This window comes from Eleutherodactylus coqui, chromosome 3, assembly GCF_035609145.1.
Source record: "Eleutherodactylus coqui strain aEleCoq1 chromosome 3, aEleCoq1.hap1, whole genome shotgun sequence".
Classification (NCBI taxonomy): Eukaryota; Metazoa; Chordata; class Amphibia; order Anura; family Eleutherodactylidae; genus Eleutherodactylus; species Eleutherodactylus coqui.
Window position 1 is genome coordinate 248,132,819 of NC_089839.1, and position 16,705 is coordinate 248,149,523.

Below are 16,705 nucleotides of genomic sequence, written 5' to 3' on the forward strand. Positions count from 1 at the left end.
CAGAGGCAGTTTAGCTAGGGAAGGGCCTTATATTTCAAGCCTTCCATGAAAGCCTAACAGGTCTTACTATTGGGGTAGGACCTATTTTGGGGGAAACACAGTATATATGGCAAACTGAATTTGTACTTTTCGTGTTCTGTCTCTCACAGCTAAAGCAATACCTGGTACTTACTTAAATATTACACTGCTGACTGATGCTGGTGCCACCCATATTGTTGAGATGATGGATTTTTTGCTGGAATCTGTGTGGGTAACAGTAGAATTCTGGGAAAGACATAACAGAGAAATCAACCAATAGATTAAATAAATGTTTCTAAAGCCGGCCCGACTATGGTAAAAGTGTAACGAGCTAGGTACTAGCTACTGTACACTGGATACGATTATGGTTCCTAAGTAACTTGTTGCAAATATATGATTTCTTCAGTTGGAGATTAAATCTGGTCTGCAACTGTATGGTGCATAACGGAACAAAGATGAAAGGGGTTGTGCTAAATTCTAAAATGATTCCCTATTCACAGGATAGGGAATAGTTTTATCTTTGGTAGGGGTCTGAATGCTCGGACCCCCACTGATCTCAAGAGCGGGGGCCCCACATGAATGGTGTGGAGGATGTCCATGTGTGCAGCTGCTCCATCCATTTCGATTGGAGCAATAGAAATTGCCTAGTACAAGCACTTGGCACTCTCCAGAGCTCCCATTAAAGTGAATGAAGAAGCAGTGCACATGTGCGTCCTCTGCTGCATTTATATGGGGACCTTCTGGACCCCCCTTTTCGGGATCAGTGGGGTCCCACATCATACTTGTTAATAGAGTGCTTCCTATAATAAACATGTATTAATCAATGACTAGTTATGCAATTCCTTAAAGCACATATTGACATTATAGAGGAGAATCCCCTGCTCGGGATCCCTAATATGAGCCAGAGTGGAGGGGTGCTTACAAACAACAGCTCTTATACTATTACGTGGATCACCACTTATTAAATGGCTTTGCGGTGATCAGTGAATTAGAGGGGTCTATGCTGAGGCATCCCCTTTAATACATTAGTTTATAATAATCAAAGATGAATGTACTCTTTAAAAAAACCTTCTTATATATAGCAACTGATCAAAGGGACTATAGCAGTAGTCTGAGCCCTATGAAGGAGACCGTGGCGAGCTACACTCCCTGTCATTCATTTTATGAACAAATTCTATTCCCCTTCAATTCTCTATACCCTAGATCCTAAATAAATAAAGTGGGAAACTGGGGGCATAAAAATATAACTTTATCCTGTAGACTCACATCTCATAGAACAACTCCTGTATACTTACTACATTCTCGCCACAAATGAGATTTTGTGATTTAGGGTCTGTCACGATGAAATGACCGACAATTTCATTTCCTGGTAGACTGCGTGCTTGCAGGAGAAATCCTTCAAAATATGTTCCAGGATTTGCCTGCAAAGTAACTTCAAGACGTTGGAACAGTTATTATCACTTTTATGTCATGTCCAATAGCGGATAATATTATATTACGCTGTCTAATAATATGATTCCATCTTCTATAATACCATCCGGTTTTGGCAGTATAAAAAATGATGATATTTTTTAGGTGAAAATGTTTGCTTACGGCTACGTGCCGTTACTGTGAGTTGCAACCAAGGGACTTGGGTGCAACTTGCATCAGATAGCATATAGACTCTGTCCGTGTGCTGTCTGATAGATATGAACAATGCACATTCAGGGGTATTGCATATCCTATATCTGTGAAATGGACAGGTATAGGACGTCCCATGAGTTTTTTCTTGCGGATCATGGGTTTGTGGGAAAAACGTTCCTGTACATAGCCTTATAAGCTGTAATGGAGCCTTGTGTTGTCCATTGAGTTACACAGATAGGGCACAGCATGAATATATGGCTATGTGCACTTAGCCTAAAAAATCATACTCTGCTTTTAGAGCTTGATCAGACTGCCGTAGGCACACCTACGGCTGGCGGCATTGAGCTTAGTTGCACCTGAAGGAGGGCAATCCCTTACCCCTCACTGGCCTTTCAAACTCCGCGCCAGAGCACAGGAGTTTGAAAATAACCACGGGAAGACAGGTGCCGCCCGATCTTCCCTGCACATAGGGCAGGTCCGTACAATTAACGGCTGAGAAAAGAGGTAATGAAAACAAAACCACTGAAATCCCACAGAGATCAGTGGTTTTGTTTTGTCCCATTATACTGCTGTGATTATCACAACCATTATAAGGGGAGACAACCACGCTCATCTGGATCCGCCCTTAGAAACACTTTTTCGTATGTTTTCTTAGAAACTAAAGAGATCATTATTATACTACTATTTATACGGATATGTTTCAACAAGGTGAAAAAGTCTATAGTAATTGTAGAGAGATTCCTTGCATTAATTATATGTTAGCAATTTATGGAATCTCTTGCTTTCTACACACTAGGTATCCTTAGCACACTAAATCTGTTAAAGGAGTTTTCTATGATTGAAAGTTAGCCTCATTCCACAGGATAGAGCATATCTTTCTGATCAGTGAGGGTCCGACAGCTGGAAGTCCCGCTGACCATGAGAATAGGGGTCCTGTGTACCCCCCAAATGAATAGAGCCATGGTCAAGCATGCACACTGCCACTCCATTCATTTTAGTTGGAATGATGGAGATAGCCATGCACTTGATTGTGCTTGAGAGCCTTGAGCTCTGAAAGGCGTAGCACCTTTGTTCTTGATTGTGCACAAGTAGTTCTTTCTGTTTTTGCTTGTCATTTCTTTTAATTTTGGAATAAAATTCTAGTTGACAGAGTATCAACCTGCAACACCTATCAGACGTTCAGGGACTTTGGCCATGGTGGACTACCCATTGGGGTTTGGCCACCTACGACAGGAAAGCCCCCCTTTACCATTTTCTTTGTTACTGACACATCCTACTCTGAGGTGCTGTCCTGATTGTTTTGTGTCCCTTTAGATCTTTGTACAACCCCTTTTAAGCAACTGGCATCCTATGTGCATACAGTGCCATGACCTGTGTAATGTATTCCAAAATGTAATTTCTACACTGAAATCTTGGAAGTTAAGTTACTTCTGGGAAATATATAATTATTAGCCCTGAGATTCTGGTTTATTTTGCGTTCTTCTCCCCTTCTTCCTTCAAATTAAATAATGAGGAAGGGTAAATTGAAATGTAATATTTTTAGTAATAGTAACATCTCATAAGTGTTACGGTATACTACCCTTGATACGCCAGCCTGGGTTGGCCTGGATCTCACCCACAACCCCTGTCCCTGCCTGCTTGCCTCCACTCCTGGCTAACTCCAGGCGGGCAACTGGGTGGCGGTCCCTACTCTCACTAGGGACCGAGAAGGGACACTGGCGTACCTGATGGAAGGGTAGAATACTGACAGAAAAGGCAGATGAAAAGCAACCAAAATGGACAAACTAATTAGAACCGAGGCAGATGGAAGAACCTGGCAGATGGTAGCAACCATAGCAGACAAGCTGATAGAGGCAGGAGACCTACAGAGGCAGACTAGCTAGCACACTGAGGAAAACCAATAACTGGCAGGGACTGCAAGTCCCTGCCAGACCTTTAAACAAAAGCCTCTGCCCAGGAGCGGAGAGAGGGAGACAGCACACTCCCAACAGATCATAATGAAAGGGAGCTCGTGCACGACAGCTGCACTCACAGGTGCGCGCGCGTGTCGCACACCACCAGCACCACGCTGGCCAGGCACCCGCACCCCCGGAAGCCGGACAACAAGCCGGGGGGACGCGCCCCGACCGCAGGATCCCGCACACTGCCGCCCGAGGAGGACCAGCAACCGCCGCATGGTACCAGTAAGATCTTAAGGTGGTTGGTTCAGAATTTTAAAGGAAATGCAAAAGCAACTTCTAGAGAACCATCTGTTTACTCTTATAGAAAGCTCAACTTGTTGTAGATTTAATCTGGGAAAAACATAATTATTAGCACTTACCTGTGATTTTATCTGCAGGTCTGTATGAATAGCTGGAAGCAGACACACGATATGGTGGCTCTGTCGTCTGTGGTACAGTGGTGCCGTGTTCTGGCATCATTGTGTCACATGCTTTATGGACCAGTCCATTGCTATGCGTAGATATGTGTGAGGCCAGGAATCCAAGAATCAAGAATCCAAAGACATATACTTTCATCTGAGGAAAAAATACACCTTAAAATATGTCGTATCCTATTTATTGTCAGTACAGTAATACAATATAATACAATGATCATGCAATGGTCATGATTAGTTATTAATAGAGATGAGCGAACACCAAAATGTTCGGGTGTTCGTTATTCGTAACGAACTTCCCGTGATGCTCGAGGGTTCGTTTCGAACAACGAACCCCATTGAAGTCAATGGGCGACCGGAACATTTTTGTATTTCGCCGATGCTCGCTAAGGTTTTCATGTGTGAAAATCTGGGCAATTCAGGAAAGTGATGGGAATGACACAGTGACGGATAGGGCAGGCGAGGGGCTACATGGTGGGCTGCATCTCAAGTTCACAGGTCCCACTATTAAGCCACAATAGCGGCAAGAGTGCCCCCCCCCCCCCCCCACTGTCAGCATAAAGATCGTCCTCCTCTGGCACAGCTGTAACAGCTGTAGCAGAGAAGAACGATGTTTGCCCATTGAATTCAATGGAACCGGCAATACAGCCGACTCCACTGAATGCAATGGGCTGCCGGCGATCGCAGGATGAATGGTCGGAAAGGGGTTAAATATATAACCCCTTTCCTGCAATTCATCCAGAAATGTGTTACACTAAAAATATATACCGGCGTATAAGGCGACGGGGCGTATAAGACGACCCCCCAACTGTCACCTTATACGCCGGTAATACAGTGGAGCAAAGAATAAAAAGCATTACTTACGTTTTTAGATGATCTGCGGCGCTCCTGCAGGCTGTCACTCCCTCCTGGTCCACGGCAGACAAGCTTTCTCCACGAAAGACTTTAAATCCCTGCCTCCAGAAGCACATGTGCCTTCAGCCAATCACAGCCAATGACAATGATGTCATTGAATGGCTGTGATTGGCTGTGTTTCTGGAGGCGGGGATTTCAAGCCTTGAAATCCCCGCCTCCAGAAACACAGCCAATCACAGCCATTCAATGACATCATTGTCATTGGCTGTGATTGGCTGAAGGCACGTGTCTTTCTGGAGGCAGGGATTTAAAGTCTTTCGTGGAGAAAGGAATACTCTGCCGTGGATTAGGAGGGAGCGACAGCCTGCAGGAGCGCCGCAGATCATCTAAAAACGTAAGTAATGCTTTTTATTCTTTTCTCCACTGTATTACCGGCGTATAAGGTGACAGTTGGGGGGTCGTCTTATACGCCCGGTCGCCTTATACGCCGGTATATATTTTTAGTGTAACACATTTCTGGATGAATTGCAGGAAAGGGGTTATATATTTAACCCCTTTCCGACCATTCATCCTGCGATCGCCGGCAGCCCATTGCATTCAGTGGAGTCGGCTGTATTGCCGGTTCCATTGAATTCAATGGGCAAACATCGTTCTTCTCTGCTACAGCTGTTACAGCTGTGCCAGAGAAGAAGGATTTGTCTTCTATATGTTCTCAATGGGGTCAGCGCTGCTGCCGCTGGCCCCATTGAGCGCATATAGAATGCATCCATAGCGAGCAGCGGGAGGGGCAGACTTTCATATCAGGCGGACACCTTATCTCCCCAGCCACTCACAGCAGGGGGGTGGTATAGGGCTTAAACGTTGCAGGGGGAAGTTGTAATGCCTTCCCTGTCTTTATATTGGCCAAAAAAAAGCGCTAACGTCTCAGGGAAGAAAGTTTAATTTACCAGAACACCGCATGGTGTTCGTTACGAATAACGAACATCCCGAACACCCTAATATTCGCACGAATAGCAAGCTCGGACGAACGCGTTCGCTCATCTCTAGTTATTAATAATGAGCAACTAGTAAATATCAGTTAAAGGGGTATTCTGGAGACATGGGAGCACTTTCAAAAATTAATTGCCATTATTCCAAACTTCCATCTGAAGTGCGCAACTGAAGTCCAGTAACTTTTTTTTGCTGACCTGCGCCGCTGCTGCTTACCTGCCAACTTTAAATTTCCACATTATTATTTAAAATGGTCACCAGGGAGTGCAAAAACGACACCCCCCACAATGCTCCATTGACAGTTACTGACTACTGCGCATTCCCAACTGTACAAACTGTCATCATTACAGAATTTAAAGGCACTGAGCATGCCTGACTAGTAAAACAGCCGAGTCTACAGGTCGTAACCATTGGATACCAATGAAGAACTAAGCGGAGGGAAGACCGCAGGTAAGAAAAGATGCAAAATTCTCTGTAGTTTTGCAAAACAAGTTATAACATTATATTGCAAAATGACATTTTACCTCCTTATGAAGGATTTTACTTTCACTTTAAATTCCTAGAATACCCCTTTAATTGAAATTTAACACCTTGTCTACAATTTCAGCGGATGGCTTGTCATGTTTGGAACATATTTGCATTTATATTGCAGTTCTTTGCTAAAAAAAACTTTACTTCTGAGGTTTTTCTGCAGTAAGTCAACCGCTATTACCTTAGGCAACATGGAAAGGTTTGACCAAACAATCCCTTATAGTATAACTCCAACTATTCTTCCTGTGATGATTATTTTTTATAATATATGATTAAAAGAGTTGGTGTGTGTCTTTTCTGGAACCGATCCCTAATCTTTAGCTTCCTTTTGTGCTGTCATTGCCACATCTCTCACAGTATTGTGCACATTACATCGAAATGTAATGCATCTCTTATGGGAAAGTATTAGTATTAGGCCTCATTGAGCTAGTCGTATGCAAGTTACATCTAAGAATCTGAGGAATAATCAGGGGCGTAGCTAAAGGCTCATGGGCCCAGGTACAAAGGTTTATCTTGCCCCCCCCCCCCCCCCCAACTTCTCTTTACCCCTTAGCGCACAGGTGTAACTTAAAGCTTCTGGGCCCCAATGCAAAACCTGTAACAGGGCCCCCAAACTATAATGCTTTATTCATAGTACTGGGCTCCCTATATGGAGAAGAAAGTTCTTATGGGCCCCTAAGGCTCCTGGGCCGGGGTGCAACCGTATCCCTTATAGTTACACCAGTGGGAATAATGTGTCGTTAATACACTTGTGTGAAACTTGTTTAAGTTTAGCATATCTAGAAGCAGGGGCGTAACTATAGAGGGTGCAGGGTATGCGGTTGCACCCGGGCCCAGGAGCCTTAGGGGGCCAGTAAGGCCTCTCTTCTCCATATAGGGAGCCCAGTACTATGAGTAAAGCATTATAGTTGGGGGCCCCATTACAGGTTTTGCATTGGGGCCCGGGAGCTTCAAGTTACGCCTATGTCTAGAAGTATGTCATGAAGTAGATATACGCACTAAATATATCTATAGCTAACTGGTCACATAAAAGGACAAATACAAGTGCCACTTGGAAAATGCCAAAAAGATTATTGCATACTGCTGTATTACTGAATAAGGACGGCTTCACACGAGCATAAACAGAAAAACCACATGATAGCGTTGTTTTTTTTGCCATGAACGTAGCACTATTGTGCGCGTATTTGCGCTTTTTACTGTACTTTTTGTGTCAACAAAGGCCGTTCACAGACATACCCTGAGTTTAAAGGCTATTAAAGGGGTTGTCTCGCGAAAGCAAGTGGGGTTAAGCACTTCTGTATGGCCATATTAATGCACTTTGTAATATACATCGTGCATTAAATATGAGCCATACAGAAGTTATTCACTTACCTGCTCCATTGCTGGCGTCCCCGTTGCCATGGCTCCGTCTAACTTCGGTGTCTTCTTGCTTTTTTAGACGCGCTTGCGCAGATCTATCTTCTCCATTCGGCTCGGCATCACCGGCATTTTGGCTCCGCCCCCTTGTACGCGTCATCGCGAAGCTCCGCCCCCGTCACATGTGCCGATTCCAGCCTCTGATTGCCTAATTAATTGCCGGTGTGTTTTTTTCCCTGCAAAAATGGGCAGCGCAGTGCGCGGGTCTTGGGTGTGCATTTGCGCAACCCCCCATAGTCTCCTATGGTGCCTTTGGTGTGCAAATGCGTACTAGAATAGAGCATGCTGCACCTTTTTTTTTTTCATTCGAGAAATGCCCGCGCAAAGGCAAAGGTGAGAATGAACCCATTGACAACAATGCCCTCTATTCTCTGTGAAGTTTTCTTTAGGCTTCGTTCCCTCAAGCGTGATTTTAGCGCAGAATAGACACATGAATAACTCGCGTCTAATAGAACCAATGCTTTCCAATAGAACTGTTGAGATGAAGGAATTGTAGACGTGCAAAAAACTCGCACCTTCCAAAGCTAGGACATGTGTGGCTACAATGCACGTATCTAAGATCCAAGAAAGAAAAGATAGGACCGGACCTATGTTTGATGTTTGATGCACTAGTGTTTCCATAGACTCCTATGGGAGCAAGACAAAAAGGGCGAGTTTAGCAGATAACCACGCTCGGAAAAGATTTCAGCTCTCCTTACTTAGCGATTTTTGCGCAAATGAACCTTCTGAACGGCAAATTCCTGTTCACAAGATTTTCGCCTAAGCTAGGCGCAATTATTTCACACATCTATTATGCATGAAAAACATGTGAACAAGGCCTTAAGCTGAGTTCATGCTGCATTTCAGCATTTCCATCTAGCGGTTCCATCTGAATCACTGAGAATGGCATTTGGACAGAACTCTGGATGGAACCATAAACTTTCATCAGTCCAACAGATACGAAGGTTGCAAGTTTGGTCTTCAATTGACCTGGTTTCCGTTAGTTACTGTTACTTTTGCAGGACTGAATAGTGCAGCTAGAATTCTGTATCAGCAAACAGTATTTAGACACGCGACAAATGTCTATTAAATATTAATCCTAGGGAAGGCATTGGCAAACCACTCCGCAAAAACAGTCTGCCAAGAAAACGTCATGTTGTGACGTCACACGAGGGGTGAGTGCTTGCACCAGGGGACTTTACCTTTAGAGATTAATCACCATGTACAAATAAGAAGCAGAAACTTTTTGGCACATAACTTGGTACCTAAACAGAGAAATAAGGAGTGGCTTCATATTTGAACCATAGAGAAGTCCCTTTTGCACAGGATCCACTGGGAATCATCCCCCCCCCTCCCTTTTTTCCTAAGCCCTCTTCCCCTCACTCACTACCCTTTTAATTTATTAGTTCTGCAATATATATTTTCATCTGATTGGACCTGAAACAAGATCTATACTTTGAACAAGGTTCTTTATTAAGCCATCTGTGTCTAAACATGACATCTTCAACAACTTTATGTATGTTGATTAGAGATGAGCGAGCATACTCGCTAAGGACAATTACTCGATCGAGCATTGTCCTTAGCGAGAACCTGCCCGCTCGGAAGAAAAGATTCGGGTGCCAGCAGGGGGCGGGGAGCGGTTGGGGAGAGCGGGGAGGAAAGGAGGGGAGATCTCTCTCTCCCTCTCACCCCCCTCCCCCCGCTCTCCCCTGCAACTCACCGCTCACCTGCGTCGGCACCTGAATCTTTTCTTCCAAGCGGGCAGGTACTCGCTAAGGACAATACTCGCTCAAGTAATTGTCCTTAGCGAGTATGCTCGCTCATCTCCAATGTTGATTAGAATTTGTTTGACCTTATTTCAGTTCGGATCAGAACCATAAGAGCATACACACCCAGAGCAATACTCTTTATTATCCTATCTATGCCTGAACATGGCTACGTCTCCAAATACTCACTCACGTTTTTATATGTTGATACTGTTTTTTTTTCTTGAGAACTTAGCCCGAACTTAGCCCGTCTCGTAGAAATACACATGCTGTGTAGATATAAACCTTCTGGTCTTGGACTCTCTGTTAGGGCTCCTGCACACGCGTTTTTCTTCACGCGATTGTCAATGGGGCTTTCTAATGTTAAAAACGCATCGCACAAAAATTGCAAAGCACCAACTTGCGATGCGTTTTTAACATTAGAAAGTCCCATTGACAATCGCGTGAAAAAAACCACAGCGATATCGCATGAAAGAAACGCACAAGAAAAACGCAAGTGTGAAGGAGCCCTTACAGTATCTGTTTTTACAAGCTTTCATGTCTTGGCCAGGTATGCATGTTTATTTCAGTGAGGAGAGAGCCGGACGTTGTGTGGGAACAAAGGATGGGACATGTTGAAATCTATCTCCTCTCACACATTGCACCTGCTCTCTGCATATAAAATCACAGAGGTGAGGAAAAACAACAGACATTATTCACTGAAAAAGCCAAAAATACAATACCTGAAGGTCTGCAAAGCAGACACGGTCACCATAGGCACGATCGCCATAAGGCAGGCACAATCGCCGTAGGGCAGGCGCAATGGCCGTAAGCCCTGGAGATATGTAGTCAGCCAGACAATAATGTGGAGGAGCAGCTTGTTCCTGGCAGGCTAATATGCAGTCACCCACTCAACCCAGCCCAGATTGGGGAGGAGTGACCGCATATACTAATAGCCTGCACATGTGAACAATACCAAAGATGCCAGCCATAGATGGATGGTGACCCACCATACAGGAAATCAACCCTGGCTGATATAACAGCGGGTTGCCCTGTATCTCTAAAGTGGGCCACACTGGCTGAAATCTTGGGTTCTCCAGTCGCTCCTCCCTAATCTCGCCTGGGTTGAGTGGGTGACTGCATATTAGCCTGCAATGAACAAGTTGCTCCTCCACACAATTGTCTGGCTGACTGCATATCTTTAGGGCTTACGGCCATTGCGCCTGCCCTACGGCGATTGTGCCTGCTTTATGGCGATCGTGCCTATGACGACCGTGTCAGGTATTGTATTTTTGGCTTTTTCAGTGAATAATGTTCTCTGCATGTACTTCTTAATTTTTTCCCCATGCAATCCTGCCCTTGCATCTCCTCTACTAAGTATCTACACCCTAGGGTGGATTCCTAAGTCAATAGTCTACATTAGCTATTGTGACAAAGCCCCCATTTGTGTTTGTTCTTGTTTTGACTCCTGCCTGACTCCTGACAATTCTGATTTCTGTTCCCTCTGCCTCCAGTTCACTATTTCCCCATTTACTGCATATACAATTAGCTCTAAACCGAACCGGTAAGTGGCAAAGGGGGTCCACATCCGCCTGGCAATGGTCTAAATGATGACAAGATAGTCTTAAAATTCTAAGGATTTACCATTTAACAAAGCTACTGTGATAAATATTGCGCATTTTAAGACCGTCTGCTATACGTTTTCACTGTCTAAATTTTAGACAGTTTTAGTAAATGCGCCTGTATGTCCAATATTTATTGGTTTATTCATGTTAAACTCCTGCATACTTAAAAGATATCAATCCTTTTGGGATGTAGTGGAAAAGCAGATTTAATGAAAGGAAAACAATAGCATGATGTTAACATGGACCAGAATTCACCCAAAGTTTCTCAGCACATTGCTGAATTTATGCAACTTCCAAAAAGTAATATGATAAAAAGCGCTACTCTACAGCACCAACACACAAACAGTCAAACGCTGTGACTTCTTCATTCTGCTGATTGATTGGAATCTTGAAGTTCAAATCCCTACCAATTTTGCCACAAGCATTGTGGGCCTACCCTAAGGATAGTCCATTAATGTTTAAGTCTTAGATGATCCATTAGGATATATTAGGAACAAGAAGTGATGTTTTAACCTTTCTAGATCCTAATACCACGGGTTCACAAAGTAAAGGGAAATAGTCTTCAAACAGTGCACATGGTGTACGCTGGTCTGCTCAAAGGTTTTGTGCTGGACTGTTTTATATGCCAACAGTTGAGAAGTCAGTGGAATGAGCACAGCACAGAAGAGATGAACATATAAGTGCTTTTCTGTATTTCAGTGATCTGTGACCTGTGGAAGCTTCCTGCACATAAGTGGCAAAAAACTACAGTGTTTATATAACCAATATTGCCAAATAGCTAGATACTTTTTTGTAGATGTTTACATGATCTAATGTTGCATTCTCTTGTAGCCTATACAGTAAATTGATACAATGTGTTCATTTGGATATAGTTCTAGAGTTCAAGCTAAATGTTGCAATTAGATGGTTATTCTTGAGTTACTCCAATCTCAATCTGTAATAAAGCTAAGGATTTCATCTACTCACCTTGCTGATGAGGATAATGGATCACTCTTCATATACTGTAGTTATGGAAAACACAAGGAGTCAGCTTCTTAGATGTTCTTGTGTAGTTGACGTATGTAGAAGATTTGCTGTGGGTGCAGTCAGCCAGGTTGATTTCTCACCCTTTATTCATGTCATTCAATTACAGTTATGATGAGGAGAGTTTAGAAAGTAATGTGAACTTTCACCACACCCAAAATCTCAGGAGCCAATTACTTCACAAGTAAAGAACTAGTGAATGTGCTGCTGTGAAAAAACAAATAAAGGAGAGGAATGTGACCATCATAATAATAAAATGTGTCATCATTATATTATAATAAAGCATAATAAAGATTATTAACCGTATGATTGATAGGATATAAAAATTATATAACAAGATAGAATTTCCAAATGCAATTCACATCTAGCTGACCGATTAAAGGGGTTATACAAGATTAGAAAGAAATCATGTCTGCATTCTTCTAGAAAGAGCACCATAGCTTTCCATTTATTGTGTCCGGCAGGGATAGGATGGGCAGGGAGGCAGAGCCCCTGACAGCTGTTTGGGGCTGCCTGGCTTTTCTCCACTGGCGCCTTTTGCTGCCGCTTCCTCTCCTGCTGATCTGACTTGCACTGCGCTCTCAGATAAAAGCGACCGCAACACAAGTCAAGACCTCGGGCAGCACTGCATATTGCTGGAATTGCAAAAGCACAAAGATGTGGGCTGGGACTTTCAGTGAATGATGACATCATTCCATTGTGCCACCTGCACCAGGCCCTGAAGAGGACTCTGCTTTTCTGTTATTCGGGTGCACTATTACTATTAATGTGACATAATAGATATACAGGAATTTGGAGGCACCGGGGCACTTGAACACACTATTTCTATCAAGATAGTACTTTGGAGCATTATTATTATTAAGGGGACATCTGGAGGCTCTATTACTACTAAGAGGGTGCTTGGGAGCACTATTACCATTAGAAGGACATTTAGGGGTAATATTACTATTAAAGGGACAGTATTACTACTTAGGGAACACTTGGAGGCGCTATCACCATTGAGGGGACACTTAGGGATGCTATTACGACTAAGGGGAGTACTTAAAATTTAGAGGACACTATTACTTTGTAAGGGTCACTACAGTGGGCATTATTACTTTATGGGGGCACAAAAGGGGTGTTATTATTGCGTGAGAGCACAAAAGAGGAAATATTACTTTGTGGGCACTAAGAGAAGCACTGTTATTGTTTCAGTGGTTAACTATTCCTGTCTATGGCTCAATCGGCACTATATATTTATCCTTATTTTAGGGTCATTGTCTAACTGGCACTATTGTTTTCTGAGGTGCTGTCTGTGTGGCTCTATATTTTTGGGCAGATTATAGTTATAACAAGTATAGTTATTTGTGAGGCACAGTATTTGTGGGTGCCGCGCAGCAGATACAGTAGGTCAGATAGGGCGGCAACAGGCACATAATTGGGGTAGCAGCAAAGTTTCTGTAAGTTGGGGAAGGGTAAACAAAGTGCTGGAAAAGTGAGGACACAAAAAAGCCGTATGTACACCAAAAAGGTACCAATAAAAGCTACAGCTAGTTTCACAAAAAATAACCCCCCACAGAGCTCCGTACATAGAAAAATAAAAAAGTTATGGGGCTTTAAATGCAGCGATTTAGAAATTTTTCAGATTCATGTTTAATTTACAGCAGAAACTGCGATGGCTGTGATTGGTTCATCGAGCACCGCATTGATTGGCTGAGCCGCGGTGCTCCAGAACCAGTCAGAGCAATTGTTTGCTGGAGGCGGGGTTTACAAACCCCATTACCAGCAAGCGATCTTCTATTGGCAGCTGGGAACTGCAAGGAAGCCTGCTGGAACTGCGGAGATCAGCAGGAGGGACCTGGACTGTGCCTGCTTGAGATATATTTTTCATGTAGTGTAGCTAGGGCCTATTTTCAGAGTAGAGCTTATATTTCAAGGCCCCCCCATCTTCAAAATCAGGGTAGGGCTTATTTTAGGGGTTGGTCTTATTTTGGAGAAAATACGGTGTGAGTAGCAATATTCAAACATCATAATTAGAGATGAGCGAACGTACTCATCCGAGCTTGATATTCGTGTGAATATTAGGGTGTTCGGGATGCTCGTTACTCGTAACGAGCACCACGCGGTGTTCCGGTTACTTTCAGTTTCCTCTCTGAGACGTTAGCGCGCTTTTCTGGCCAATTGAAAGACAGGGAAGGCATTACAACTTCCCCCTGTGACGTTCAAGCCCTATACCACCCCCCTGCTGTGAGTGGCTGGGGCGATCAGATGTCACCCGAGTATAAAAATCGGCCCCTCCCGCGGCTCGCCACACATGCCTTGTGACTTAGCTGAGGGAAAGTGCTGCTGCTGGTGCTGCTGTAGGGAGAGCGTTAGGAGTCAGTGTAGGCTTCAAGAACCCCAACGGCCCTTCTCAGGGCCACATCTACTAGTGTGCAGTACTGTGTTAGCACAGTATTTTTTATTTTTTTTGTCCAAAATTGGATCTGCAGAGCATTGCGCCCAGCAATAGGGACAGAAGTAGGGGTTAGGCAGGGAGAGTTTTAGGAGTTAGTGTAGGCTTCAAGAACCCCAACGGTCCTTTCTAGGGCCACTTCTATCCGTGTGCAGTACTGTCCAGGCTGCTGTTAGCAGTGTTGCATTTTTTTTCTTCTCAAAACCGGCTGTGCAGAGCATTGCACCCGGCATTAATACTACAGGGATAGAATTGTGTAGGCAGGGCCAGAAGACATACATTATTCATTGAATACACGCAGTGGGGTCTTCCCTTTGCTAAAAAGGAAAAAAATTATATTTGGCCAGCCTGTGTCAGTCCTAAGGTCTGCGTGTACGTGTGTGCTGCGTGTACAACGTACAAAAATCAGACGCAACCAGCTACGCTTTACTGCAGCCTAGCGCCATTGTCTTTCCTGACTGGCAAATACCTGCTCTGCTAGAGTTAATAACTCTGCTACACTATAGTTGTGTGACACTTTTTGAGGGCCACACCACAGATATTAAAGGAGATGTCCCGCGCCGAAACGGGTTTTTTTTTTTTTAACCCCCCCCCCCGTTCGGCGCGAGACAACCCCGATGCAGGGGTTAAAAAAACCACCCGCACAGCGCTTACCTGAATCCCGGCGGTCCGGTGACTTCAATACTTACCGCTGAAGATGGCCGCCGGGATCTTCTACCTTCGTGGACCGCAGCTCTTCTGTGCGGTCCACTGCCGATTCCAGCCTCCTGATTGGCTGGAATCGGCACGTGACGGGGCGGAGCTACACGGAGCCCCTCTCTGGCACGAGCGGCTCCATAGAAGAAAGCTGAAGACCCGGACTGCGCAAGCGCGGCTAATTTGGCCATCGGAGGCCAAAAATTAGTCGGCTCCATGGAGACGAGGACGCCAGCAACGGAGCAGGTAAGTATAAAACTTTTTATAACTTCTGTATGGCTCATAATTAATGCACAATGTACATTACAAAGTGCATTATTATGGCCATACAGAAGTGTATAGACCCACTTGCTGCCTCGGGACATCTCCTTTAAACTTCTTGTTCATTGAATATACGCAGTGGGTGCTTCCCTAAGCTAAAAAGGAAAAGAAATTATATTTGGCCTGCCTGTGTCAGTCCTAAGGTCTGCGTGTACGTGTGTGCTGCGTGTACAACGTACAAAAATCAGACGCAACCAGCTACGCTTTACTGCAGCCTAGCGCCATTGTCTTTCCTGACTGGCAAATACCTGCTCTGCTAGAGTTAATAACTCTGCTACACTATAGTTGTGTGACACTTTTTGAGGGCCACACCACAGATATTAAACTTCTTGTTTTTCATTGAATACACGCAGTGGGGTCTTCCCTTTGCAAAAAAGCGAAAACATTATATTTGGCCTGCAGGCTTGCGCCAATTTATTTCCTGCCTGGGAAATCAAATCACTGGTAATACAGCATGCTGAGGGGTAGGGGTAAGCCTAGAGGACATGGACGTGGACGTGGCCGAGGACGCGGAGGGCCAAGTGAGGGTGTGGGCATGGGCCGAGCTCCTGATCCATGTGTGTCGCAGCCGACTGCTGCGCGATTAGGAGAGAGGCACGTTTCTGGCGTCCCCACATTCATCGCCCAATTAATGGGTCCACGCGGGAGACCATTATTAGAAAATGAGCAGTGTGAGCAGGTCCTGTCCTGGATGGCAGAAAGTGCTTCGAGCAAGCTATCATCCACCCACAGTTCTGCGCCGTCCAGTGCTGCAAATCCGAATCCTCTGTCTGCTGCTCCTCCTTCCTCCCAGCCTCCTCACTCCACTACAATGACACCTGCTCAGGAGCGGGAACACTCCCAGGAACTGTTCTCGGGCCCCTGCTTAGATTGGGCAGCAGCGGTTCCTCTCCCACCAGAGGAGTTTATCGTCACTGATGCCCAACCATTCGAAAGTTCCCGGGGTCCGGGGGAAGAGGCTGGGGACTTCCGCCAACTGTCTCAAGAACTTTCTGTGGGTGAGGAGGACGATGACGATGAGACACAGTTGTCTTGCAGTGAGGTAGTAGTAAGGGCAGTAAGTTCAAGGGAGCAG

General features: G+C 44.6%; 1 protein-coding gene across 1 annotated transcript in view; it reads right to left on the reverse strand.

Annotated features, from left to right (window-relative positions):
- Window positions 1–16,705, reverse strand: part of LOC136620294 (putative ferric-chelate reductase 1) — a 100,825-nt gene that overhangs the window by 29,212 nt on the left and 54,908 nt on the right. The window contains exons 2-4 of the mRNA XM_066594994.1: window positions 3,962–4,157; window positions 1,314–1,450; window positions 173–264 (exon numbers count right to left, since the gene is read on the reverse strand). Of these exons, the coding sequence (XP_066451091.1) occupies window positions 173–264; window positions 1,314–1,450; window positions 3,962–4,157 (425 nt within the window). The remainder of the gene's footprint in view (window positions 1–172; window positions 265–1,313; window positions 1,451–3,961; window positions 4,158–16,705) is intronic.